This window comes from Maniola hyperantus, chromosome Z (assembly GCF_902806685.2).
Source record: "Maniola hyperantus chromosome Z, iAphHyp1.2, whole genome shotgun sequence".
Lineage (NCBI taxonomy): Eukaryota > Metazoa > Arthropoda > Insecta > Lepidoptera > Nymphalidae > Maniola > Maniola hyperantus.
Window position 1 is genome coordinate 17,447,978 of NC_048564.1, and position 25,612 is coordinate 17,473,589.

At 37.4% G+C, this 25,612-nt stretch overlaps 1 protein-coding gene across 2 annotated transcripts; it reads left to right on the plus strand.

Annotated features, from left to right (window-relative positions):
* Positions 1 to 8,155: 8,155 nt before the first annotated feature.
* On the plus strand, positions 8,156 to 21,379 carry LOC117995609 (outer dense fiber protein 2-like). 2 transcript variants are annotated; one of them, XM_069508593.1, is made up of 11 exons: positions 8,156 to 8,214; positions 9,584 to 9,676; positions 10,808 to 10,909; positions 11,312 to 11,419; positions 11,829 to 11,972; positions 12,414 to 12,542; positions 16,721 to 16,831; positions 18,941 to 19,093; positions 19,823 to 19,962; positions 20,258 to 20,507; positions 20,656 to 21,379. In XM_069508593.1, the coding sequence occupies exons 2-11, from the start codon at positions 9,602 to 9,604 to the stop codon at positions 20,836 to 20,838; spliced, it is 1,395 nt and encodes a 464-aa protein (XP_069364694.1). In that variant the 5' UTR covers positions 8,156 to 8,214; positions 9,584 to 9,601; the 3' UTR covers positions 20,839 to 21,379. The 2 variants fall into 2 exon arrangements, with proteins under 2 accessions (XP_069364694.1, XP_069364695.1); XM_069508594.1 differs by lacking the exon at positions 11,312 to 11,419 and having other exon boundaries at positions 8,158 to 8,214; positions 20,656 to 21,376.
* The last annotated feature ends 4,233 nt before the right edge of the window (positions 21,380 to 25,612 follow it).

Genomic DNA, 25,612 nt, shown 5'->3' on the forward strand with positions numbered 1-25,612 from the left:
GAAACTTGAACTTAAATCAATCGATGATAAAAACCTTGCCTCTTTCAAGCTATCTAGAATTTGTGGAATGTACGGTATTGAGTATGAATCCCCCTTTGTCACTGAATTTAATTTCCTGCAATCTAGGCAAAATCTCCAGTCTCCATTTGCCTTTTTCACTAAAATTGCTGGGTTATTCCAAGGGCTTTCACTCGGAGTAACTACGTCCATTTCCAGCATCCTATCTAACTCTTTACTTAAAGCTTCCTTCTTTTCGGGAGAAAGTGGATATTGTTTTATTTTTATTGGCAAGGCATCACCGGTGTCAATAACATGTTCAATTAATTTTGTTCTACCCAATCCAATTTTCTCTGAAGAAATATCTAAAATTTATTTACTACAGACTGGGCTAATTCTTTCTGTTGAGATGATAAGTTTTCAAAAGAAGTGATGGTATGAATTTGTTTATTATCAATCGCACAAATATTGTAAAATTGAGAAGGTGCCTTAATTAATTCTAAATTATCAAAAATGCCAGGGGCTAACTGAAATGTTTTCCAAAAGTCACAGCCAAAAATAACATCCGCTATTATAGAGGGTACTACAAAAAATTTTATTATGTGAGTTACGGAATTATAAGTAATCGGAATAAACATATAACCCATGCAATCAAGTTTGTCTCCATTTGCCACTGAAAATGTGGTATCAATACTGCTATGCAATTTATAACCGAATCTCAAAAAAACCTTGTGCGCCTGGTTACCCAAAATTGACGCGCAAGCACCGGAATCTAGTAAACCTGTAATCTCAAAACCGTCAACAAAAACCTTTAAATGTGGCCTAAAGTCTCGTTTATCCACTGAATACAGAACTGTGTCAGGTAAAAGGGATGTTTTGTTGTTAATGACCAAGTTCTTTACTTGTGTCTCTGCACAGTTCTTACTAATTAGTTTTTTGAATTTTTGTCCGGAGCGGGTTTACTAATCGCCTTTTTACTACAACTTGGACATGTCTTTACTGTAAAGTTCTGACGTCCACACGAAAAACATCTAATAAATTTCGGAACTGTCCTGCAAAATTTAAAGGAATGGTTACCCTTGCCGCACTTGTAACATAGTTGTTTATTTGTTTTCGAAAAATCAGTGCCTTTACTTGTATCAACCTTAGGTGCAGGTGTGACTGAAAGTGTGTTTATCTGTTTTGTCACTTGTTTGTAAGCAAACTCTGAACTTAAAGTTGCCTTACTGTTAGTAGGCTCAGAAAATAAGGCGGAACGCTGCCTCGCAGCCTCTAGTTTGCGACACTTTTCCTTCAACATTGCGACAGACTTAATGTCAACAAGAGCTAATTGTTCTGAGTAAAAAGGGCGAATATTATGTAATAAAATTTGTAACTTTTGTTCTTCGGAAAGTGGTGTTGACAACCTTGAAAACATGCCAAACATTACAGCGAAATAGATAGACACAGGTTCTTCAGAGCCTTGTGTTCTTGCTCGAATTTCACCTAGCAACCTGTAGTCATAATCTACTGCATCAAATTCCTCTAAAAATAAAGTTTTCAATTCTGACCAAGACGAAACTTGACATTTGTTGCCTCTGTACCATAACAATGCTCGGCCTGTAAAAAGATGAAATGCAGAAACAAATAATTTTCCATCTGAAACGCCATAAGATCTTTTATATTCCTCAACGCGTTCGATGAAACTGCGCGGATCACCCTGTCCGTTGAAATGTAACTTCCACTTGGCAACATTTTTATCACCAGTGCAGTCAACGGCGGTACTCTCGGAATCCAGTGATTCGTCGTGAGACGACTCATTGTCAGCATCTAATCTGGAAATCAAACTCTGCAACTTTGTATGTAATTCACTCTTCCTACTTATTAAGCTGAGTTCGGAACACTGTATTCTCAAAATTCTAAAGTACAAATGTGAAGCTAAAGCTTTAGACCTACAGAGGGCATGTCTATCTTTAGTGTCAGAACACTTTTTTAATAAATCTTCTAAGTCTTGAAGTTTTTTAGTAATAACCCCTAACTCACTTTCAGAAGAGAAATCTGTCTCTAAAATTGATTCAGAAGGAATTTCCTGAATTAATTGTTTTAACTGTTTCTTTAAACCTAGCACTGTAGGTGCTGGAGTTTCGGAACGAATGGATACCTCATAACACAATTCGTCCTTCAAAAGTGAATGAAACTGGGCAAAAGTCTGTTCCATTGTGTTAAGTCAAAACACATTTAACAAAATATCGAGCTTGTGTAACTGTCTATGTTTAGCCTTATACAAATTGGTTAAACACAAACACAAAAGAAGTTATTTAAACTATTAAATATACACAAGCAAAATACACAACAAAAACAATATTCTTAAGTCTATCCTAACTTATTTTATCAATTATGTTCCTATTCCAAAATATTGTTAATAATACAAGCACATATTATTACTATAGTAAACAAAATATAACAAAATAAAACTTCCCGAAATTGAATAAATGATTGTAAGGTGCAGTATCACCTTTATGAGTACACAGTGTGTTACAACCTTTACAATTACAAAAGTAAACAGGCAACAAAGTTGCAATGAACTCTGAATAGCATATTATCTTTAAAAAAAAAACAAAGAGATTGTGCAATGGTTTGATGACTGTTACTTTACACTTTTAACACATAACCTAAAATACAACAAAATCTGTTTCTAAATGTCACTTTAAACTACCAGCATTCAATTAAACTTAACATGTTTTGTGTGTGAAGTAGCTTTTATCATAACCTTAACACAGCTCTAAACAAAATTTCAACAAAATAATGAAGTATCAAGTCACTGACAAAAAAATTGTTCATAACTTCATACTTGAACTTAATGTAATCTCTGAATATAGTTTATATATTTAGTTTCACAAGTTGTAACTCTTAGTATTTATAAATGTAAGTGTGTAACTAGTTAACAGCACATAGCGTTTCAAAACTTTAATTATACTAAGTTACCGGAATTTTCAAACATAAGATGTACTTACTATTGAAAGCAATACCCAACAACAACTCAGTTAAGCAATGTTTATTACTAAACTGAAGGCAAACATTCACTTATACACCTCCAAGGTAAGTCAAATAACATAATTGAACGGCATAAGCACCATTTATAATGTGTTAATTAAATAAGAAAAAAAAACCAATGTTGGACTATACTCAGAAAATTACTTAAACTATCAAACAAAATTTCTAACTATTAGTTATTATTTAGTTAGTTAACCATAAAAAACAGCTTAGTGCTCTTTGCAATGTGTCACTACTTAGAAAATTGTACAATCAGCGGAGTACATTTCATAAAATTCACAAAATTTCTCAAAATATACTGAAATAACTATATAAAAAAAACGTTCGGGCGCCATTTGTAAGGGTGGTAAATCGGGCGGAATAGAAATATACCCGGATACGGAATAATCTACCACCTTACAAAGATTAGAGGAAAAAAATAATTTTAATTTACTTTACTTGATCTATCTACCTAGTAAAGAATAGAAGCTAGCCGTCGACTCCCTTGTAATGCATATGAGGTGTTATAAATGAAATTTGCTAGATGTTAGGCAAAATTGTTTTTAATGTAACTTTTACCGGGGTCGCTTAATACAGAATGATGGCTAATAATGCTTAGTTATTCTAGCTTAATGCCAAGACTTAATTTAGATACATTAGAATGACTTAGGTAGATAGTACATAAGATCTATGTTTTAAATTTAAGATGCCATTGGCATGGAATAGACAATGACACAGTAAAATTCATAAAATTGTTTCAAAATAAAAGCTCAGTAGTAAAGACAGGGTTCTTACTGTACACATACACTAAGAAGGTTCACTAAACTGTTGCAGGATACAAACAGTTGCTTACTTGTAGGTGCGAAGACTGCAAGGTAGCTGGACGGCATCGGCCAAGATCCAAAACTCAATTTATTTGATTCTTCACAACCGAAATGTTTCATTACAAAGATTTTCACCAAGTCTTATCCATAGCAATTAAGTTGTCAACGTGAATGTGCAAAAGAAATAAATACGAAAACCGAAAACTAAAAACGGAAACGCAAACGGAAAACGGAAAACTGAAGCTAAACGTAAAACGTAAACGTAAACCCTATTGAACTCCTGGCCACCAATGGTTTTCAGAAGTCCACCCACAACCCATTATCCTCATTTATTTGGGAAGTTAAAATAACTGGAACTGAAAGAAATCATGAGATTAGGATTTTCTCTAACCAAACCGCCATTTTGTCGAATCCACATTACTTGATTTTTCACTCACCATAACTGATGAAACATTGAAAATACGTTAGGATGACTAAAATTTATGACTATTGTATTTTTCCAGGCGAAGCCATGGGCGAAGAGAAGTGAGATTTTCCTGGAACGAAAAAAATTCGTCTTCACATGTTGACTCCAGGAAAATTCTAAATCTCATCAATCGGTGTTGCCAGACGCAACCCGAGTGTGGCCGCTCTCATTTAGTTTGATCATGAAGCCAATTCATTTTTGAATATTTGCGGAACCTAAGGATATATTATAAGAACCGTTTTGTTAATGACTTAACAATAAACAAATGATATTATGGTTTTATTTAATTATTTTGTTTTATTTTTACGACAATTGACAACGAAGCAAACGCCATCTATTGTGGCTCGAATGAACTCTGAACATCGACCCACGCGTAGTTCTGCACCTTGATGCTAGGTGGCACCAACATACTTTGAACAAAATAGATTTTAATTAAAAGCGAAACGCTAATTAGTAGTTCAAAATTTACAACGTCACAGTGCCATTTTGTTTGTTCTATAACCCTGTCCATACGAAGTAATAAGTCAATGGTGGCCACACATTTATTTATATTTTAAAAGCAAAACAAACTTGTATAGTATTGGTGCTGATTGTGAGCGCAAATAAGTTTTAGAGTAAGTATTCACATCTATTTCTTACCAATAATTAAGGAAAACACAGACAAACCCAATTTAATGTGGAACTGTGAAACTTTAGGTGCCAGTCGTGAGCCTATTGTTTTTTTATTATTATTTATAACTAGATGATGCCCGCGACTTCGTCCGCGTAGATTTAGTATTTCGAAAATCCCATGGAAGCTCTTTGAATTTCTGCGATAAAAAGTAGCCTATGTCCTTCCCCGGAATGCAAGCTATCTCTGTACCAAATTTCGTCAAAGTCGGTTGAACGGATGGGCCGTGAAAAGCTAGCAGACAGACATACAGACAGATAGACAGACGGACAGACAGACAGACAGACAGACAGACACACTTTCGCATTTATAATATTAGTATGGATTATTATTATTCCGATGTTTGATAGTTAAATTTTGTTAGAAATAGAATCTGTAGGTTCAATAGATAGTTAAATTAAATATTAATAGTCTAATTATTAATAATAAGAATAATATGTTCTATAAATCTGAAATTGGTAACAATAAGGCACGAATAAGCCACCGTCTACACTGGCGCTTTTCTAACGCGCTGTAATAATGCGTCCGTGTGAACGAGACTTTCTCTGATATAATTAGTTTACAACACAGAACGCACTAAACTGTTAATTGCTCTTCGAGATCAAATCGGAAATGAGGAGATCTGTAGGAGAACTAGAGTAACCGACATAGCTCAACAGGTTGTGAAGCTGAAGTGACAAGGGGCAGGGCTCAAGGCGCTGGAATGGTGACCTCGCACCGGAAGACGCAGCGTTAGAAGACCCCCCACTAAGTGGATGGACGACATCAGACGAGTCGCAGGGAGTCGCTGGATTCAGGCAGCACGAGACCGTGGCGTGTGGAAGTCCCTACAAGGAACCTATGTCCAGCAGTGGACGTCTATCGGTTGATGATGATGATGATGACGAAGCATACAGAGGGACAGACGGCGGGAAGCGACTTTGTTGTATACTATGTAGAGATGTACGGGAAGAATCCAGTTACAGATTTATAATAAGTTTAGATGTTAAGCTTTTGTTATACCAAAAAAATTGTACGTATTAATAAATAAGCAAATCAAATTTTGCACAGTTAAGTATATAGGTAATTATATTATTTCCGAAACTTAAGTCTTCTAAAGTAGTAGTCATTTTGCATAATATGTACACGAAAAAAAATATTATTTACTTAAGTAGTTAAGGCGTACAATTATTTTATGTCATATATTTTATGCAATGTTTCCGTAGATTTTTTAACACCTATTTTTTACTTTTTGTGAAATCTAATGAATATGAATATGAATATTTTTTAATTACCAGAATTTTTACATTTGACTTCAATGGAGTACCTACTGGCCCTTAAATTTAGAGTTCCCGTATCTTAGGGGCCAATCCAGATCTTCAATAATCCAGACTCCTTATTCTCTATGGCATTCAAGTTTGTGAGTGCGTCACATTATGCAGTTCTCTTCTACAGAGCCGTCATATAATTTTATTTTATTTTAATTATAGTGCATATATTTTGAGATCTCACTTGCCATTTTAGAATTTTATTTTATACATTTTAAAATAAGGACTAATCGTACTTTTAACATGACAGTTGACACATAGAGCTAAAATGGCGAGTGAGTTCTCAAAATGTTTGCATATAAGTACGAAGTTGCGATATTTGCTTCGATTGTCGAAATATTAGTTACCAAAAATTTTCTAGTTCCGTTTATATTGTTAAACATTAAAGACCGGTTTCACAACCACCAGTAAACTTTATCTAAACATTATCCGCGTAATAAAATTAGTATACCGCCCTCTCTGTCATTTGTATGGGTACGTAACAGAGAGAGCGCTATACTAACTTATACGCAAAATGAAGTTAGTATAGCTCTCTCTTTGTCATTTGTATGGGTACGTAACAGAGAGAGAGCTATACTAACTTATACGCAAAATGAAGTTAGTATAGCGCTCTCTTTGTCATTTGTATGGGTACGTAACAGAGAGAGCGCTATACTAACTTATACGCAAAATGAAGTTAGTATAGCCCTCTCTTTGTCATTTGTATGGGTACGTAACAGAGAGAGCGCTATACTAACTTATACGCAAAATGAAGTTAGTATAGCTCTCTCTTTGTCATTTGTATGGGTACGTAACAGAGAGAGCGCTATACTAACTTATACGCAAAATGAAGTTAGTATAGCTCTCTCTTTGTCATTTGTATGGGTACGTAACAGAGAGAGCGCCATACTAACTTATACGCAAAATGAAGTTAGTATAGCTCTCTCTTTGTCATTTGTATGGGTACGTAACAGAGAGAGCGCTATACTAACTTATACGCAAAATGAAGTTAGTATAGCGCTCTCTATGTCATTTGTATGGGATTAGGATGAGAGAGCGCTATATTAACTTTATTCCCCGGATAGGATATAACGAGTAAGACATTTTCATGTTTCCCAAGACAAAAACTGTGATAACGTCATTTTTATTCGTTAGATAAAATGTGGCGGTTGTGAAACAGGGCCTAAATCTTATTGTTATTATTTGAATCTAATTAATAAGACTATGTATGTAAATATCAAAAGGAAAGTAAAAATTAAAATGTATTTATACATTATCAGGCCAGAACAATGTATATATGATTCAACGTTTCATCGCAACTAATAAAATTGCTGTTGCGTGATTTTTTTTAAATTATATTGTAGGTTATGCCTTCATTGATCGTCTCCGTGTAAACATATGGTGAAGATGTTCGCAGACAGAAGGAACTCCGCATTAAGAGTGATCACTCTTAATCAGTGCAATAACTTGACAAAGTATCTATAGTAATTTTTAACCATTAGTATAATATTTTAGTATTATAATTAAAAGCAAATCGAAGTTGGTTAAGTTTTATTAAAAAGAACTTATTTTAAAGTTGTATTAAATTACCTATATATTAATATTATATTTTTGAATGGAAAGATTATTTACCTATATTCATAGAACGTTAATTGATAGGAAATATTTGTACCCATATGTTTTACTTTGCGCACCATGTTGACACTGTTTTTAAAATAATACCTTATTATGTTTGTGCAATAAGTAGGTATGTATGTACACGCTTGTTTGTTGTTTAAGGATATAACGCAATATACATAATATGTGATTATATGTGGGTTGTATCAATAAATGTAGCCTCAGTATAAAACGGTGATTGTTTCATTTCAGTCAAGTTTTTTATGATATTGCGTAAAGGGGTAACATTTTTTGAGAACGTTTCCGTTCCGAACGTTTTTTAACAGTTCCCTCCATATAAAGGTGCGCCGTTGCTAGAATTGTTTCGATATACGGTCTGTATATTATGGTGAAAAGGCAATAAAAAAAAGAAAATACTGGGGAGCAAGAAAAAAAACCGGCCAAGTGCGAGTCAGACTCGCGCAATGAGGGTTCCGTATACTACAGTCGTATTTTTTCGACATTTTGCAGGATAATTCAAAAACTATGATACATAAAAAAATGAAAATCTGTTTTAGAATGCACAGGTGAAGACCTTTCATATGACACTCCACTTGATATAGTTATCTTATTTAGAAAATTGAAAATACTAATTATTAGTTCATGACCACAATTTAATTTTTTTTGTGTGATGTAAGCCTAAATTTGCGGTTTTCAGATATTTCCCCAAATTTCAGCTAAAAGATCTACCTACCTGCCAAATTTCATGATTCTAGGTCAACGGGAAGTACCCTTGTAGAAGTAGGTTTCATGACAGACAGACAGACAACAAATTGATCCTATAAGGGTTTCGTTTTTCCTTTTGAGGTACGGAACCCTAAAAAGGATAATTCATTGTTCTTTTTCCTGAATTGCTTGAAGATGACATTTTTGATCTACTTTCGAATGAAATTTTATATAAATAATTATATAAAAACCGGCCAAGTGCGAGTCAGGCTCGCGCAATGAGGGTTGAAAATACTAATTATTAGTTCATGACCACAATTTAATTTTTTTTGTGTGATCTAACCCTAAATTTACGGTTTTCAGATTTTTCCCCAAATGTCAGCTATAAGATCTACCTACCTGCCTAATTTCATGATTCTAGGTCAACGGGAAGTACCCTGTAGGTTTCTTGACAGACAGACCTATAAGGGTTCTGTTTTTCCTTTTGAGGTACGGAACCCTAAAAAGTAAAATAGAAAACAAGATACCAACTGGAGAAACGCCATTCGAAACGCGTTAGTTGTGTTTTTGGAAATAGAACGAAAGTACGCAAGCGTTCTTTCTGACCGCCGCGGTCTGGCTGCCTATTGTCTGCGCGGCGCCATAACCTTACAGAGGTTACAAAGAACGTGGAACGCAGAACTCAGACGGCTGAACTCTTGCTGTCTGCGCGGGCTCTTGTGTATCCACCAATTTAAGGAGTGGTTCCGACATCAATATTCTGAGTTGTGATGAAAAAAGTTTAATGTAAGGTTTAATATTTTCTTTTAACGTTTCAAAATTATGACAGTTGTGACAGTTATTCATGACAACTTTGACTGTTTAATAGGTAAATAAATCGTTACAATATTATTTGTTCCTTTTGGTTTTATATGCCGATGGTTTTATATATTTTAATTTATAATTTGTAAGTGTGTATTTTTTGCTGAACACAGCATTAAATTATTACTATCTGTATTGATTGTAGAAGCGTTGATCAAGTCGCATGCCGAAATCAGAGTTTTGGCCGTTCCCGAGTAAGACTGGCGAGGAGCACAATGTTGGGGAGCCGTCTGTATTGGTAAGGACCTGCGGGGTGACTCGCTAACTCGGGGTGAGATCTTTCATACTAGCTCCTCAACTGTCGCCAAGCGATGGCGAGTGTGAACACGATCCCTGTTGCCCGCTCGCCTTCACTCGGCGAGCGTGTAGAGCCAGTATAAAGCGCACTCTGACTTTGCTCAGACTTAAGATTGAGTTAAAAAGAGACAGATTTATGTGAGAGATATACCTCTGTCTCGTTTTAACTCTGTCTTAAGTCTAAGCGAAGTCAGAGTACGCTCTTTTATAGGTATCACCCTCAGTGTTCAGTGATGAATGATAGCGGTTGAGCTCTTTTGACATTTATTTTTAATCCATTGAAGGTTTTCTACGCAAAACCATTTTAGTGACACTCGGTGAATCAGTAATGTAGAACCAACCAATATCAAATGAACACTGAGTTAGCGACTAAGGACTAGCACACCCACCCCGGCCTCGCTCGACTGGAATTTCTGAAAATTGGATGGAATGGAATGGAACATTTAGGTATCTAAATATACATATAAAAGGAAAGTGACTGTCTGACTGTTCTATCAACACACAGCTCAAACTACTGGATGGATCGGGCTGAAGTTTGGCATGCAGATAGCTATTATGACGTAAGCCAGATGCCTAAGAAAGGATTTTTGAAAATTCAACCCCTCCAATTTTCAAAAAATTCAAAATTTTCAAAAAAAATTGAAAATTCAATCGAACTCGGGATCTCCCACTAATGAGACGACAGCGCTTACCACTGCGCGACGGAGGTCGTTTATCGTCGAGAAACTATCTAGCAATGGATATCTATCGGTTTATAACGATGATGATGAAATGTGTTCACTATGAAAGGTCGGTTAACGGTTTGTACGTAGCGCGAAGCCCGTAGCTGTATAGATATAGTTCAATCCATGAAGACGCGCCCCACTATTGTTCGTGCGGGGAAACCACAGCTGCGGAGAGAGATTTATCTTGTGCGTGTGCCCACATCGCTGATCGGTGCTTCGTGCGTTACGACTTACGATAGAACTCACACTCTAACTGTGCATTAGCACATTTGCATTGCAACCGATTGGGACAAAGAGTGGGGCGCTTCATCATGGATTGAACTATCTATAACATGGGATGGTTTCAGCACAAGCAAGTGGTGGTCATGGAGAGCGAGATGGAGGCGATGCGGCTGGAACTGGCGGCGATCAAGCGAGAGCGGTTGTGTGCGACCAGTCGCCAGCCAACGGTAACTATAATGATAATTTAAATTTCTAATAATTTATTCAAAATCTATACTAATATTATAAATGCAAAAGTGTGTCCGTCTGTCTGTCTGCTAGCTTTTCACGGCCCAACCGTTCAACCGATTTCGATGAAATTTGGTACAGATCTATCTTACATACCGGGGAAGGACATAGGCTATTTTTTATTCCCGAAAATAAAAGAGTTTCTTTAAAGAAAACAAATGGACTACATTATAGGGCTACCTGCGATAAATGTACTTACATGTGACACCTGCCAGTGACGTCGAGATGGCGACGTTTTGTTAGAAGTTCCCTGACCGTCGCGTCGTGTACTGTGGCGAAACCTTGTAATTACTTCATCTCAACTACTGCTCCTCGTAACATTGCTATATGTGTTTCCACAGGAGTCGGACGAAATGTTCTTAGAAAAAGATACTTTACCCTTCTATAAGAACGTGATCAAGTCTCAAAACGAAGAAGAGTTTGGTGTGAAACTTTCTCCGCTAAAAACAGTTAAGAACCTAGTCCTAGAAATATTATATCTCGTCGAGCGACGGTTGCAATTGGCTGACGCGTAGTACGGGTATAGGTAGTCCTTTTTTTAAATTCAGATACAAGTTAGCACTTGACTGCAATCTCACCTGGTGGTAAGTGATGATGGAAACTAAGATGGATGCGGGCTAACCTGGAAGGGGTATGGCAGTTTTTATTGAACCCATACCCGTTTGGCTTCTACACGGCATCGTACGGAACGCTAAATCGCTTGGGAAAATAACTAATTTCGGAAGTTGGTGGCAATCCTTAACCTTTCTTATTCTGATGGTGCTCAGTAGTGGCCCGGTGATTGGTTGATCGTGAGTTAATAAATAATTAATACAGATAATAAAGAGAGGTCTCTTACGAAGTTATTACTATTCAAAGGTGGGACAGCTTCGCGAAGATCTGATACGAGCCAAGAACACAGCCGACGAGGAGCGGTCCCAGAGAGAGAAGTCGGAACGGAAACTGAGAGATCTGGAAACGAGGCTCAACAGCATCTGCAGTAGAGGCGTTGTGGAAGTTAAGGTTAAACAAGTATTCTCTCTCTCTCTCTCTCTCTCTCTCTCTCTCTCTCTGCGTCGTACCTATTCCTCAATGCTGAGGGTCGAGACATTACTCCTCTCGCGCCATTTGAACTCTATGGGTCAACTGTTATGTCAAAAGTACGGTTCACCTTAAAGTTAGGACTAAAATCGGGGTTTTGACATGAAATATGACACAAAAAGTTAAAATGACGCGTGAGGAGTTAAATTTTACAATTTATATCTATGTCCGTTATACCATCCAACCGATGAGCCCCAAACCGGTTTCATTAGAAAGACAATAATGTAAAGATGGTTTTAGAGTTGTTTTAGCGTAGCAGCACACGCCGGGTATCCGCTAGTTTATATTAAACTTCGTAAGTAGGAAACCTTCGCCCACCCGTGCGAAGTCAGAGCGATTCACAGGATGTTTATGTTATATCAGGAGACTCGAAAAACAAGCGATGAGGTTGTAAATTTGAAGAAGCAGCTTAGAAGTTTGAGAGAAGAGGTCGAAGAACTGAAAATAACGGCCACTGAGAAAACCGATGAGGTGCAAGAGTATAGGATAAAGGTAACCCGTTCGTTGTACAAACACCGGTCAGGCGCGAGTCGGACTCGCACACCAAGAGTTCCGTAACGTTGTACAAGAAATAACACTTTTTAATTTTTTTGTGATGTACCTAACCACAAATAGGGTCTTGGACTGTAGTAATAAACTAAAATGATTTTTGTATAGCGGTCGTTTATGGGGCTAGAATTTATTATTAAAGAGAATAATTATAAAAAAACATGATTTAAAAAAATACGACTGTAGTACGGAACCCTCGGTGCGCGAGCCCGACTCGCACTTGGCCGGTTTTATTCTCTAGGGATACGGAATCCTATAAATATCTAAAAAGTTTATAGGGGAAAATACTTAAAGGTTTATGGGGGAAAATACTTAATAGGTTTATGGGGGAAAATACCTAATGGGTTTATGGGCGATAATACCTATAATGGGTTCAATTTCAATTTCAATTTTTATTTATTGCATTTCCATAACTCATTACATCATATTAAGCATGTATAAAGTATTATGGATACCCAGTTTGGGTGTCGCAATTTGGTCCTTAGACCTTGGTAGGGAGACCGATATTATCTACACTTATAATATTATAAAGAGGAAAACTTTGTTTGTTTGTTTGTTTGTTTGTTTGTTTGTTTGTTTGTTTGTTTGTACTGAATAGGCTCAAAAACTACTAGACCGATTTTAAAAATTCTTTCACCATTCGAAAGCTACATTATCCACGAGTAACATAGGCTATATTTTATTTTGGAAAAAAATAGGGTTCCGTAAGATATTTGGGTTTTTCGGACACAAGGTGTAAAAAATCAACCAGAAAAGTTACTTATTTTGCGTACGCTGCCTAAACTATAAAAGATAGAACCATAAAATGTTCTAATTAATTGTAGATCTTATAAATATCTACAAAAAAGTCCGCGACACACTATACCCATCTATGTCGAGTGAGGCACAGCAACCATTTTTTTATTTAAAAATCTTGAATTTTTTTTGGACTACATTTAAACGCGTTTATTTTACTCATGCTATTAATCCTTATCAAAATAAATGATTTCATCACTAAGAACAGTTTATGGAGATAATATTTGGTCTTTGAATGATTAAAATTGGACGTTTGGTTTTGAAGTTATGGCGAAATTAAAATATTACGATTTCTGCTGCACGGCCCGTTGTATTATATTATATAAAGAGGTAATGTCGTTAAGTTTGTTTGTAGGGGGTAATCTTTAGAACTACTGAACCGATTTTAAAAATTCTTTCACCAGTAGAAAGCTACATTATTCCTGAGTGACATAGGCTATACGGGATCTTTAAAAACCTAAATCTACGCGGGCGAAGCCGCGGGGATCATATTATATAAAGAGGTAATGTCGTTAAGTTTGTTTGTAGGGGGTAATCTTTAGAACTACTGAACCGATTTTAAAAATTCTTTCACCAGTAGAAAGCTACATTATTCCTGAGTGACATAGGCTATACGGGATCTTTAAAAACCTAAATCTACGCGGGCGAAGCCGCGGGGATCAGCTAGTTATTTATTTTTATGTTCGTCGTTTAGGAAATCATTTACGGCATAGTAGCCCTTTTCTAATAAAAAGTTTTTTAATATTTTGTTGAATTTATTTTCATTGTTTATGTTACGAATTTTGTCTGGTAAATTATTATATCTTTATAGACATTACGTAGGGACTCGAGGTATGCAGTACTAATTTTGATTGCGGAAGGTTTAATTTATTTGCATGTCTTTCGGGAAATCGACGGGATTTGATTTCTTTTTTTGTGTATAAGTGTATATTTCTTTTTACAAATTTGCATATTTCGAGGATATATATGGAAGGTAGGGTAAGAATTTTTAATTTTTTGAAATGAGGTGAACATGAGTCTGTAATGGGAACATGGGTTTATGGGGGATAATACCTATAATGGGTTTATGGGGGATAATACCTATAATGGGTTTATGGGGGATAATACCTATAATGGGTTTATGGGGGATAATACCTATAATGGGTTTATGGGCGATAATACCTATAATGGGTTTATGGGGGATAATACCTATAATGGGTTTATGGGCGATAATACCTATAATGGGTTTATGGGCGATAATACCTATAACGGGTTAATGGGGGATAATACCTATAATGGGTTTATGGGGGATAATACCTATAATGGGTTTATGGGGATAATACCTATAATGGGTTAATGGGGGATAATACCTATAATGGGTTTATGGGGGATAATACCTATAATGGGTTTATGGGGGATAATACATATAATGGGTTTATGGGGGATAATACCTATAATGGGTTTATGGGGGATAATACCTATAATGGGTTTATGGGGAATAATACCTATAATGGGTTTATGGGCGATAATACCTATAATGGGTTTATGGGGGGATGATACCTATAATGGGTTAATGGGGGATAATACCTATAAATGTACGGGAGCGGTGTGCAGGCTCGACCGTACCAAAGGGGAGATCTCCCACCGAGCGGTTGGTTGTGCTCGGTAGCGCCAGCTGGGCCGACGGTTATGTCTTGAAACTTCTATATATAGTCCAGATTGCAGAAAACTCCTTTAGTGCGATTACCATCGGCGGTACATTTGTTCGGGACTACGTCATCGATTGAACAGCGCCATCTAGTTTCTATTGTGGTAACCGCCACAATGGGTTAATGGGGGATAATACCTATAATGGGTTTATGGGGGATAATACCTATAATGGGTTAATGGGGGATAATACCTATAATGGGTTTATGGGGGATAATACCTATAATGGGTTTATGGGGGATAATACCTATAATGGGTTAATGGGGGATAATACCTATAATGGGTTTATGGGGGATAATATCTATAATGGGTTTATGGGGGATAATACCTATAATGGGTTTATGGGGGATAATACCTATAATGGGTTTATGGGGGATAATACCTATAATGGGTTTATGGGGGATAATACCTATAATGGGTTTATGGGCGATAATACCTATAATGGGTTAGTGGGGGATAATACCTATAATGGATTTATGGGGGATAATACCTATAATGGGTTTATGGGGGATAATACCTTTAATGGGTTTATGGGGGGGGGGGGGGGGATACCTATAATGGGTTAATGGGGGATAATACCTATAAATGTACGGGAGCGGTGTGCAGGCTCGACCGTACCAAAGGGGAGATCTCCCACCGAGCGGTTGGTTGTGCTCGGTAGCGCCAGCTGGGCCGACGGTTATGTCTTGAAACTTCTATATATAGTCCAGATTGCAGAAAACTCCTTTAGTGCGATTACCATCGGCGGTACATTTGTTCGGGACTACGTCATCGATTGAACAGCGCCATCTAGTTTCTATTGTGGTAACCGCCACAATGGGTTAATGGGGGATAATACCTATAATGGGTTTATGGGGGATAATACCTATAATGGGTTTATGGGGGATAATACCTATAATGGGTTGATGGGGGATAATACCTATAATGGGTTTATGGGGGATAATACCTATAATGGGTTTATGGGGGATAATACCTATAATGGGTTAATGGGGGATAATACCTATAATGGGTTTATGGGGGATAATATCTATAATGGGTTTATGGGGGATAATACCTATAATGGGTTTATGGGGGATAATACCTATAATGGGTTTATGGGGGATAATACCTATAATGGGTTTATGGGCGATAATACCTATAATGGGTTAGTGGGGGATAATACCTATAATGGATTTATGGGGGATAATACCTATAATGGGTTTATGGGGGATAATACCTATAATGGGTTTATGGGGGATAATACCTATAATGGGTTTATGGGGGATAATACCTATAATGGGTTTATGGGCGATAATACTTATAATGGGTTTATCGGGGATATTACCTACCTAATAGGTTTATGGGTGATGATAATACCTAATAGGTACCTATACTTATACATAAAAGGAAAAACTGACTGACTGACTGACTGATCTATCAGCACAGCTCAAACTACTACACGGATCGGGCTGGGCATGCAGATAGCTCTCTATTCAAGTACGACATAGACATGCGCTAAAAAAGGATTTTTGAAATCTTAGAGGTTAAATTCTCTACTTTATCCCCTAAGGGGTTAAAATAGAGATTTGAAATGAGTGTGGTCCACGCGGAGGAAGTCGCGGTAATGAGCTAGTTAAGGTCATATAAGTTTTAATTTTTAGTATCTCCAAGCTCAGCAGCTAGTCGAAGAGTTGAGAAGACAGATTGACGTGATGGAAGTGGACAACAAACAAGTGTCGGATCAAATTCAAATTGAAATACAAACAATGAAGGTAGGCGTAAGGTTTATACCTAACAGTTTTACGTAATACCTATTAGGTACTCCTGGAATACCTAGCTAATGGACTGAGACTGCCTAATGGATGACTGGCCAGGGCCAGACATCCGATATTTTAAAAAGCTGAAAGTTTATCTGCGTATTTTCCCCAACACTTTTTTTTTAAATTTATTTATAGACAAGCGCTTGGCTGCAATGAGGCCCTCCGCCCTGGTGACAAGTGCAAGTGCAGCCTAAGATGGTCCCACTCCAGGTCTTTAACTATATCCATCCAAAAAATCACGTCGATCAGTTGCTCAGTTGCGACGTGATTGTAGGACAAACCAACAGATCAACAAACCAAAAAACCAACAAACACACACACTTTCCCTGCTTTCGCATTTATAATATGTGTTATGTGTACGGATACTAACGTATGGATTCAAAATATTTTATTTTATTTTTATTTTATTCGTTTTTTGTAATCAACAGCGATATATACAATATAATTTTACATAATAACAGACTGAAAATAAGGCCAAATAGGATTACATTTTTTTACAGATTACATAAATAGATATTAATTATAAATTTATAAATTTATAACAGTACGTTTGATAATTTAAACAATATATCACGAACATTTCAACCGATTTTGATGAAATTTGGTACAGAGTTAGCTTATATCCCGGGAAGGACATAGGCTACTTTTTATCTCGGAAAATTAAAGAGTTCCCGCGGTATTTTAAACTACGTAAATCCACGCGGACGAAGTCGCGGGCATCGTCTAGTCATCCACAATGCTTAAAACACAATAGGTACCATAATATTATCACACTTACGTAGGGAGGGACAAAAACCGCTCAAATATTTCCATTGAGTAATGGAAAAAAATACCGTGAGAATGATGCAGTGTTTATAGGATTTTATTGAAGTAGGTATTTGTTTATAATAACTAATGTCACGTAATAAGTTCACGATTGCGTCTTGCAATTTATACTTGCCCACAATATGGAGCAATCATTGGTTTTATTATATTTATTTTATTTTATTTGGGACAGTAAACAATTACATATTAAAAGTTAAAACTAGGTACGACTTAAATCTAACAAAATTGACAAAATATGAGATCCACTACACTATCCACAGCTTACTACAAACAACTAGGGCAACACAACATGAACGAACTACTATAATAATATAAAAATACAAACAAACGACTAAACAATACATAAAAAGTAATAGTGGGGCCGATAATAATAAAAATAAAAGTCTTATTTACAAAATAAGGGAGACATTCAATACAGAAATACATAATCATAACACTGTTTATTACTGATGATAAGTATACATAGCTATTGTGACATGCTTCCTGTTAGAAGAGTTGCTGCTGAGTTTCTTGCCGGCTCGTTTGTGCGTTTGCTGGCATATTTTGAACGTATGCGAACGTATGCAACGTATTGATTTGTTCAATCTATACCTATATATAAAAATCAAAGTTCTTACTGACTTATACATAATATATCAACGCACAGCCGCTGGTCCTAGAGACATGAAATTTGGCGGGTGTACTTTGTAAAGAGCAGATATCCACAAAGACAGGATTTTTCGAAATTCCACCCCTATTTACCCCCTCGGTAAATAGGGGATGGAAGTTTGTATGAAAGTCTATTCATTTTTAAAGTTACATCGATGAAAATTGGTAGGTATTCAGGCTTTCGTTTAAGAATAAAAAATACGTATTACACGATTTTTGATAGTAAAATTGTAGTGCCAAGGTTAAATAGGGGAGGGGATGAAAGTTTGTATGAAAGTCCATCATTTTTCAAGTTTTTCATCAATCATCATAATCATCATCATCATCACCATCAACCGATAGCCGTCCACTGTTGGACATAGGTCTCTTGTAGGGACTTCCACATGCCACGGTCTTGCGCCGCCTGAATCCAGCGGCTCCCTGCGACTCGTCTGATATCGTCCGTCCACCTAGTGGAGAGTCTTCCACCACTGCGTCGTCCGGTGTGAGGTCGCCATTCACAATACAATTATACTTTATTTGTATAATACCCTAGTAGGTACCCAGTTTAAGTCCCGTTTATAATCCAAACCTTTTCAATTTCATTAGATGCAATTTCAAGAAAAATTACAAGAACTAGCTCCATTACCAGATTTGCTGAAAGGTGCTCAAATCCAGCTTCAAGAAGCGAAGCAGTTGCAGACGTTGGCCGAAGACAGCTCAGCACATCTGTCTGACGAATTGAATCGCGTCAAGGAAAAGGTAAGAGCCATCATCCGTCATTTAGCTATCAAAATTAGACTGTAGTACTGGATGTAACCAGAACGTTGGCAACAACGAAGACCGGCGATAGTACCTACCTACTGATGATTAGTGATACGATATCACAAAAAAATCGCGAAAAAATATATGAAAAAATCCTATATTTTGTAAATGTTCACGATATATTGCAAACTAGCTGATCCCCGCGTGGATTTAGGTTTTCAAAAATCCCGTGGGAACTTTTGATTTCTATCTATCTATTCTATCTTCTATTTCTATTGGTATCTATCCCGGAGATACAAGCATGCTGTACCAAATTTCGTAAAAACATGTAAACGCGTTCTTTAAAAATCCTGTGGAATCACCACGATTTAGGAACGCGATTCCTTACAGCATCAGGGCTAAGGAGTCGGGTCCTCGAGTTCAACGATAGTCTTCACTTGGTAGGTACGACATAACCGACAGTTTCTAAATCCCATCAGTCTTGGTGGTCAGGTCCCCTGCAGCATCAGGATAGAGAAGTTGGAATCTATTTTTTCAATGGGACAATATCACAAAGTTACTCCATCAATAAAAAAAATACGCAAATCATACACATACATAATAAACACAACTTCTCCTATTTTTAAAGTTGGTTAAAAATGTAGTATGTTACTCCTTGATTAACGTAAAAACTCAGACTATAATATTCCTAAACTACATTTAATAAAACAAGTTCTTTATTTGTAGCTCATTGCAGCTGTAAGCAATTTGAATGCTGAAAAAGTCGACAGAAACAGAGTGGTTGAAGAAAATAATACTTTGAAAGATGAAGTTGAGATGGGGAAAAAGGAAATTGAAGAGCTAGTTCATAATATAGATAATTACAAGTAAGGATACTTCTTCATAGTATTATATAAGAAAAACTTGACTGACTGACTGATCGATCTATCAACGCACAGCTCCAACTACGGGATGGTTCGAGCTGAAATTTGGTGTAGCTATTATGACGTAGACATCCGCTAAGAAAGAATAACTTAAAATTCAACCCCTAAGGGGGTAAAATAGGTAATTTGTAGTCCACGTAAACGAAGTCGCGACATAAGCTAGATTTTAACATAAATACTACTCAAACAAATAGCTATTGTTAAGTGTTAACTTTTTTACTTCTGATTTTCAAACTAGATGCCAAGTGTTAAGGTTAGAGGAGAAGCTGTCCCACCTAGATGTGAGGTATCATGAGAAAGCCGAGGAATGCGCACGATTAACACAGGACCTCGAAGAGTTGAGAGAAGAAGGCAGTAGATCTTGGACCAGGAGCAAGGAGCGCGCGGAGTCCATGCGCAGATACATGCAGACCCAGGTGTCGGAGCTAGAGAGGCAGTTGATGCAAACCAGAGCGCAGTGCAGAACGTTCCAGAAGGAGAGAGATGATGTAAGTTTTATGTTTTTAGTGTTCCTTATAGTTAAATAAGTCAGTCAAGATACACATACATACGAAGCCTCAACGTTTTGTTGCAAGTTTCATAACTGTCGTGAACTGTGCCAGATTTGATGTCTCATGCTTCACCATGTCATTGCAGGTGCGTCAAAGGATGCAAATCCAGGTGAACAGCCTCCAGGAAAACTTCGATATTGCGGAGTTACGGCTGCGGGCCCTCCAGAATCAGGTGACATCCCTGAAAAGCAGTTACGCCATAATACTGTCCGACGAACACGAAGATCTACAGAAATCCCCGCGACTGAAGGAATATTTGCAAATCTGATGATATCACTACAGTACCTACGCGGCAGAAAGCCATCGCATCGCATCGCATCGTATCGCATCGAAGTACATCGCTTTTAGAATGACATTTCGGTTTTGTAGAGCTCTTTCAAAGTCTCTGTCACTCATACCCATATGACGCTTTGTCGGTCTCATCGACAGAGACAGTGCTCTACAAGTCTGCTGTCTTCTTCTAAAGATCGATGTTCATCACTTTTGGCCGCGTACCTACTATACAAGTAAATTGCAGTGCAATGGACATGTCCGGAAAGACATCCGGTCAAGATAAGTTTAGACTACGACAGATTTTGACGATGAGGTTAGATATCCGCTGGGCGCATGTAAGCTGCTATCGCCATTCGCCTGAGGTTGTGACCGTTCTAAGCTTCTTCACAGCAGCTTTCCAAGCCAGCCAGCCACCCCGAGCGCCTCGAAAGGCTGTTAAAAATCATAGTAACAGTGTATCATAGTTGCTCATAACAGTCGAGACGGACTCGCACATAAAGAGTTCCGTACAAGAAATAACACTAGTTTTTTCTAATTTTCATGGCGGCTATTTTGAAATTTTTACACTTCGGGTTCAGAACTCTATAAAGAAGCGATTGCTCGAATTAGTGGCCACTTTCCAGCTAAACTCGACGTATTGACAATCTTAATTAAAGATCATGCTATTTCTTGTTTTCGATGGTATTTTTCTGCAACAATTGTCTAGGTGTGATTAGAATTGATATGAAAAACATGTGGCATTTAACGCACGTTTACATTATTATAGTGTGTCAACAACTTTGTGATCTATTTATAAACTATGCAGATTATATTGATTTGATATGCTTGAAACTTCAGGTTTCAATTTTTTTGTATCACAAATACTTATAATTATTATAATATTTCTCATAAAAAAGCCGTTTTTAATTTTATCTCAACTATTTATAAGTAATATCACTATGTGTTTGTTTGCACACAAAAACTATAAGGGCACGCTTACGGCAGGATATAAGCCGATAGATGTGTGGGGTCCCAAGGTGCTGAAATGGCGACCTCGCACCGGAAAGCGCAGCGTTGGCAGACCCCCACTAGGCGGACAGACGACATCAAACGAGTTGCAGGGAGCCGCTAGATTCAGGTGTCACAAGACTGAAGGCACGTCCCAACAAGAGACATAATATGTCCAGCCGTGGATGTCTATGATGATGAAGTCCTATACAGGGTGTAACCCGAACGCTAGCAAAAACTTAGCGTTATTGTTACTCTACCTAAACACAAACCAATAACCGTTTGTCTCATTTTGAAGTTTTAGTGATTTAGTATTTTTCAAACCCTCAATGTATAGTGTGCAACTCGGGTCAATGCCCCGCCTACGACGCGGCTTTGAATCCGAGTGACCTTCTTCCGCAGCGTACGTTGACCTCTTGCGCCAGTCAGATGTTTTATCAATCAATACTTATAATAAAACTGTAACAGGTCAAATTCTGTACATTAAAGATATTTTGAAAAAATTTTTTCGAGGGCACTCTATAATCGATACTGAACCCAAAACTGTAATTTTTTTCATTTTTGTCTGTCTGTCTGTCTGTCTGTCTATCTGTCTGTCTGTCTGTCTGTCTGTCTGTATCACGGCCGCGCATCACGCTGACACTACTGAATGGATTCCAATGAAACTTGGTACGATTTGAGGTCATAAGAATATAGGATACTTTTTATCCCGAAATTCAGCATGGTTCCCGTAGGAGAGGGGATGAAAGATAAAATGTATACTGAGTTGTAATTCATTAACGCGTAGTCCGATTTCATTCATTCTTTTTTTGTTAGAAAGGGGATATTTTAAAGATTGTTCCGCAAATATTTCAAGGTCATCGGTTTTTAACCGACTGTCAAAAAGGAGGTGGTTCTTTTTTCTACATCGATTTTTTCGAGGTTTCTGGACCGATTTGCAAATATTTTTTTAAATCAACAAAAAAAGTTTTCGTGGTGGTCACATAAAAAATTCTGGATTCAACTCCTTAATCCTGATGCTGCAGGGTTACTGCCCGCCTGAGCTATCAAGATTCAGGAAGTGTTCATAGTGAATTCATATTGTAGGTACCAAGCAACGACTTTATTCTCAGACTTCAAGTCTCAACTCCTCAACCCTGATGATGTAGGGTAAAGCACTCCTAAACTATAATGTTTCAGTAACTGCGGATGATGCAAAATTAATTTAGGTACCAAGCATAGGCTACATCATTGAACTTCGGATCCTAACTCCTCAATCCTGATGCTGCAAAGTACTAAAGTCCTAAATCGTGGGGATTTTAGAATTTCTGATAGTGAATTGATATTTTAGGTATCAAGCAACGGCTTCACGATGACACTCCCAGTCCGAAATACTCCACCCGAGCGAAGCCGGGGCGGGTCAGCTAGTTTGCAATATATCGTGAACTTTTACACAATACCTATAGGTTTTTTTTTTCATTTATTTTTTGCGTTTTTTTTGTGGTATCATATCAGTAATCATCAGTACCTACTATCACCTGTCTTCGTTTTTGCTAACGTTCTGGTTACACCCTGTATATTCTTCAAAACAGCTAGAGGCAAAGCTATCTTGGTTTTTTTTATCTTTCTTTTTATAGTTCTACTATAGTAGGTATCTAGAAATTATGTATGTAGAAATATGCGGCATTGGAATTATAGAAAATGTTGTTGTAAGTTATACGTACAGGTACCTGAGCAGGTACTGTCTTTGTTATTTTTTAGCAGCTTTATGGAAAAACTAGTTAGTTACGGCTTCGTTACTGATGCAAATGGGACGACATTTTATTAAACATATGGCTCGAATATTTACACTTGCCCTAATAAGATGCAGCGCGAGAAACTTAGCTAAATAAGGTCTTGGCTCTTAATTGAGTTGCAACACCTACTATAGTTATCAGGTACATATTATTTACTTTATCAAAAGATCTCATTTCGTAGCGATTTTTAGGGTTCTCAAAAGGAAAAAAGAACCCTTATAGGATCACTTCGTTGTCTGTCTTCTTCTTCGGGTACTTCCCGTTGGGGCAGATAGATAGTTCTTATACGAGTAGCACACGTAAAGGCTGTTCGACCTGTGGACGATCCCAAACTAACCGGCTCGTTGGAAAGCCTGGAGCATTACACAGACGATAGCTCTCTATGCCTTTATAATGGGGAGTGCTCTGAAGAGCTTTTTGACCTCATTTCACCCTCTTTTTTCTACAACCGCACCGCGCGCCACCGTAAGAAATTTCACCCTCACCATTTGGGTGTCTGGTGCACTTCGACCGTCCGCTGCGCCAGATCCTTCTTTCCGCGCACGTGCAAACTGTGGAACCAACTCCCATCGGCGGTGTTCCCACTAGATTATAACATGGGGTTATTCAAGGGGCGGACCAACAAATTCCTAAAAGGCCGGCAACGCCTCGGCGGCTCCTCTGGTGCTGCAAATGTTCATGGGAAAGGTTCAAAAAAAAGGAAAAATCATTACAAAAACATTATTCAAGGTCAATAAGATCCCTATAAGTTTTGATTTCCTTTTCTTGACAGACAGATAACGAAATGATCCTATGAGGGTTCCTCTTGACCTCAAACCTCCGTAGGTACCTACGAACCCTACAAAAATTGTTGTAAGACCCTACTTGTTCAGAGTACGTATATTACTGATTTTCACAGTTCACACCTCTGTATGTAAGGTCTGTTGTCCGCTCTATTTGTGCGTAAAGAGCCCCGTACACTTTGGGCCAACGCACTCGGTCAATGCACTCGGCGAGCGCGTAGGCCACAAATGTCTGTCCGTTTGTCGCATGCCGCTGGCTGGTTTACCGACTTTTATGAAAACAAACATAATATTATACTAGGACTACAGTGCACATTATCTTAAATATATAAAAGGAAAAGGTGACTGACTGATCTATCAACACACAGCTCAAACTACTGGACGGATCGGGCTGTAATTTGACATGCACATAGCTATTACGACGTAGGCATCCGCTAAGATAGGATTTTTGAAAATTCAACCCCTAAGGGGGTGAAATAGGTGTTTGAAATTTATGTAGTCTACGCGGATGAAGTCGCGAGCATAAGCTAGTGGTTAAATAAATGGTAAATAAATAAATAATTGTCATGTCACGCAAACATTACGCGTTTCGCAAACATTACAGCGGGAGCATTTCCCAAGCAGCGTACATATTGGCCGTCACTCGGTCGATGTATTTGGCTAATGTGTAATGATGTGCCCCGATAGGATTTCCATCTGCGCGCAAGATAATATTATAGTGCACAACTAGCGTATCTGCGAGCAGGTGCACTCTCTATTATATATCTCAATAAGCGTGTTTTCGCTCCTTAAGGTGACGCAGTACGCTCGACCGAAATTGACAGAGCACGTGGGTAAGTAACCTGTTTGCTTTCACCTAACATTGTATGAGAAAGGTAAGAGGCACGATGATTTTCACCGAAATCAAGCGCGCGAAAAGAGTTAAGGAAACGCACAACAGACGGAAACGTTTAAGTGCGAAAACCAGCCCAGAGCGAAGAAGAAGAAGGGTTTCGGAAAAGTATTTTTGAGAAAAAATATTAAATGTATGTTTGAAAACTAAAGATATTTCAACTAATAAATAAATAAACCATGCCTAATGTTAATTTTTTTAGAATTTTCATACTCCTAATTTATTTACGCCCAGAGTTGACATAAATTTAGTGTTAAAATAGGAATATTTCGAGGCTCGTTACCTTGAAATTAATATTTTTTCAATATATTTTTATATACTTATTAATGAACC

Excerpts from the sequence above, each read along its gene's own strand:
- LOC117995609 (XM_069508593.1), top strand. The coding sequence starts at position 9,602 with ATGCCGAAATCAGAGTTTTGGCCGTTCCCGAGTAAGACTGGCGAGGAG. Across the intron at positions 19,963-20,257 it reads CATAATATAGATAATTACAA|ATGCCAAGTGTTAAGGTTAG; the intron begins GTAAGGATACTT and ends TTTTCAAACTAG. Across the intron at positions 20,508-20,655 it reads TCCAGAAGGAGAGAGATGAT|GTGCGTCAAAGGATGCAAAT; the intron begins GTAAGTTTTATG and ends ATGTCATTGCAG.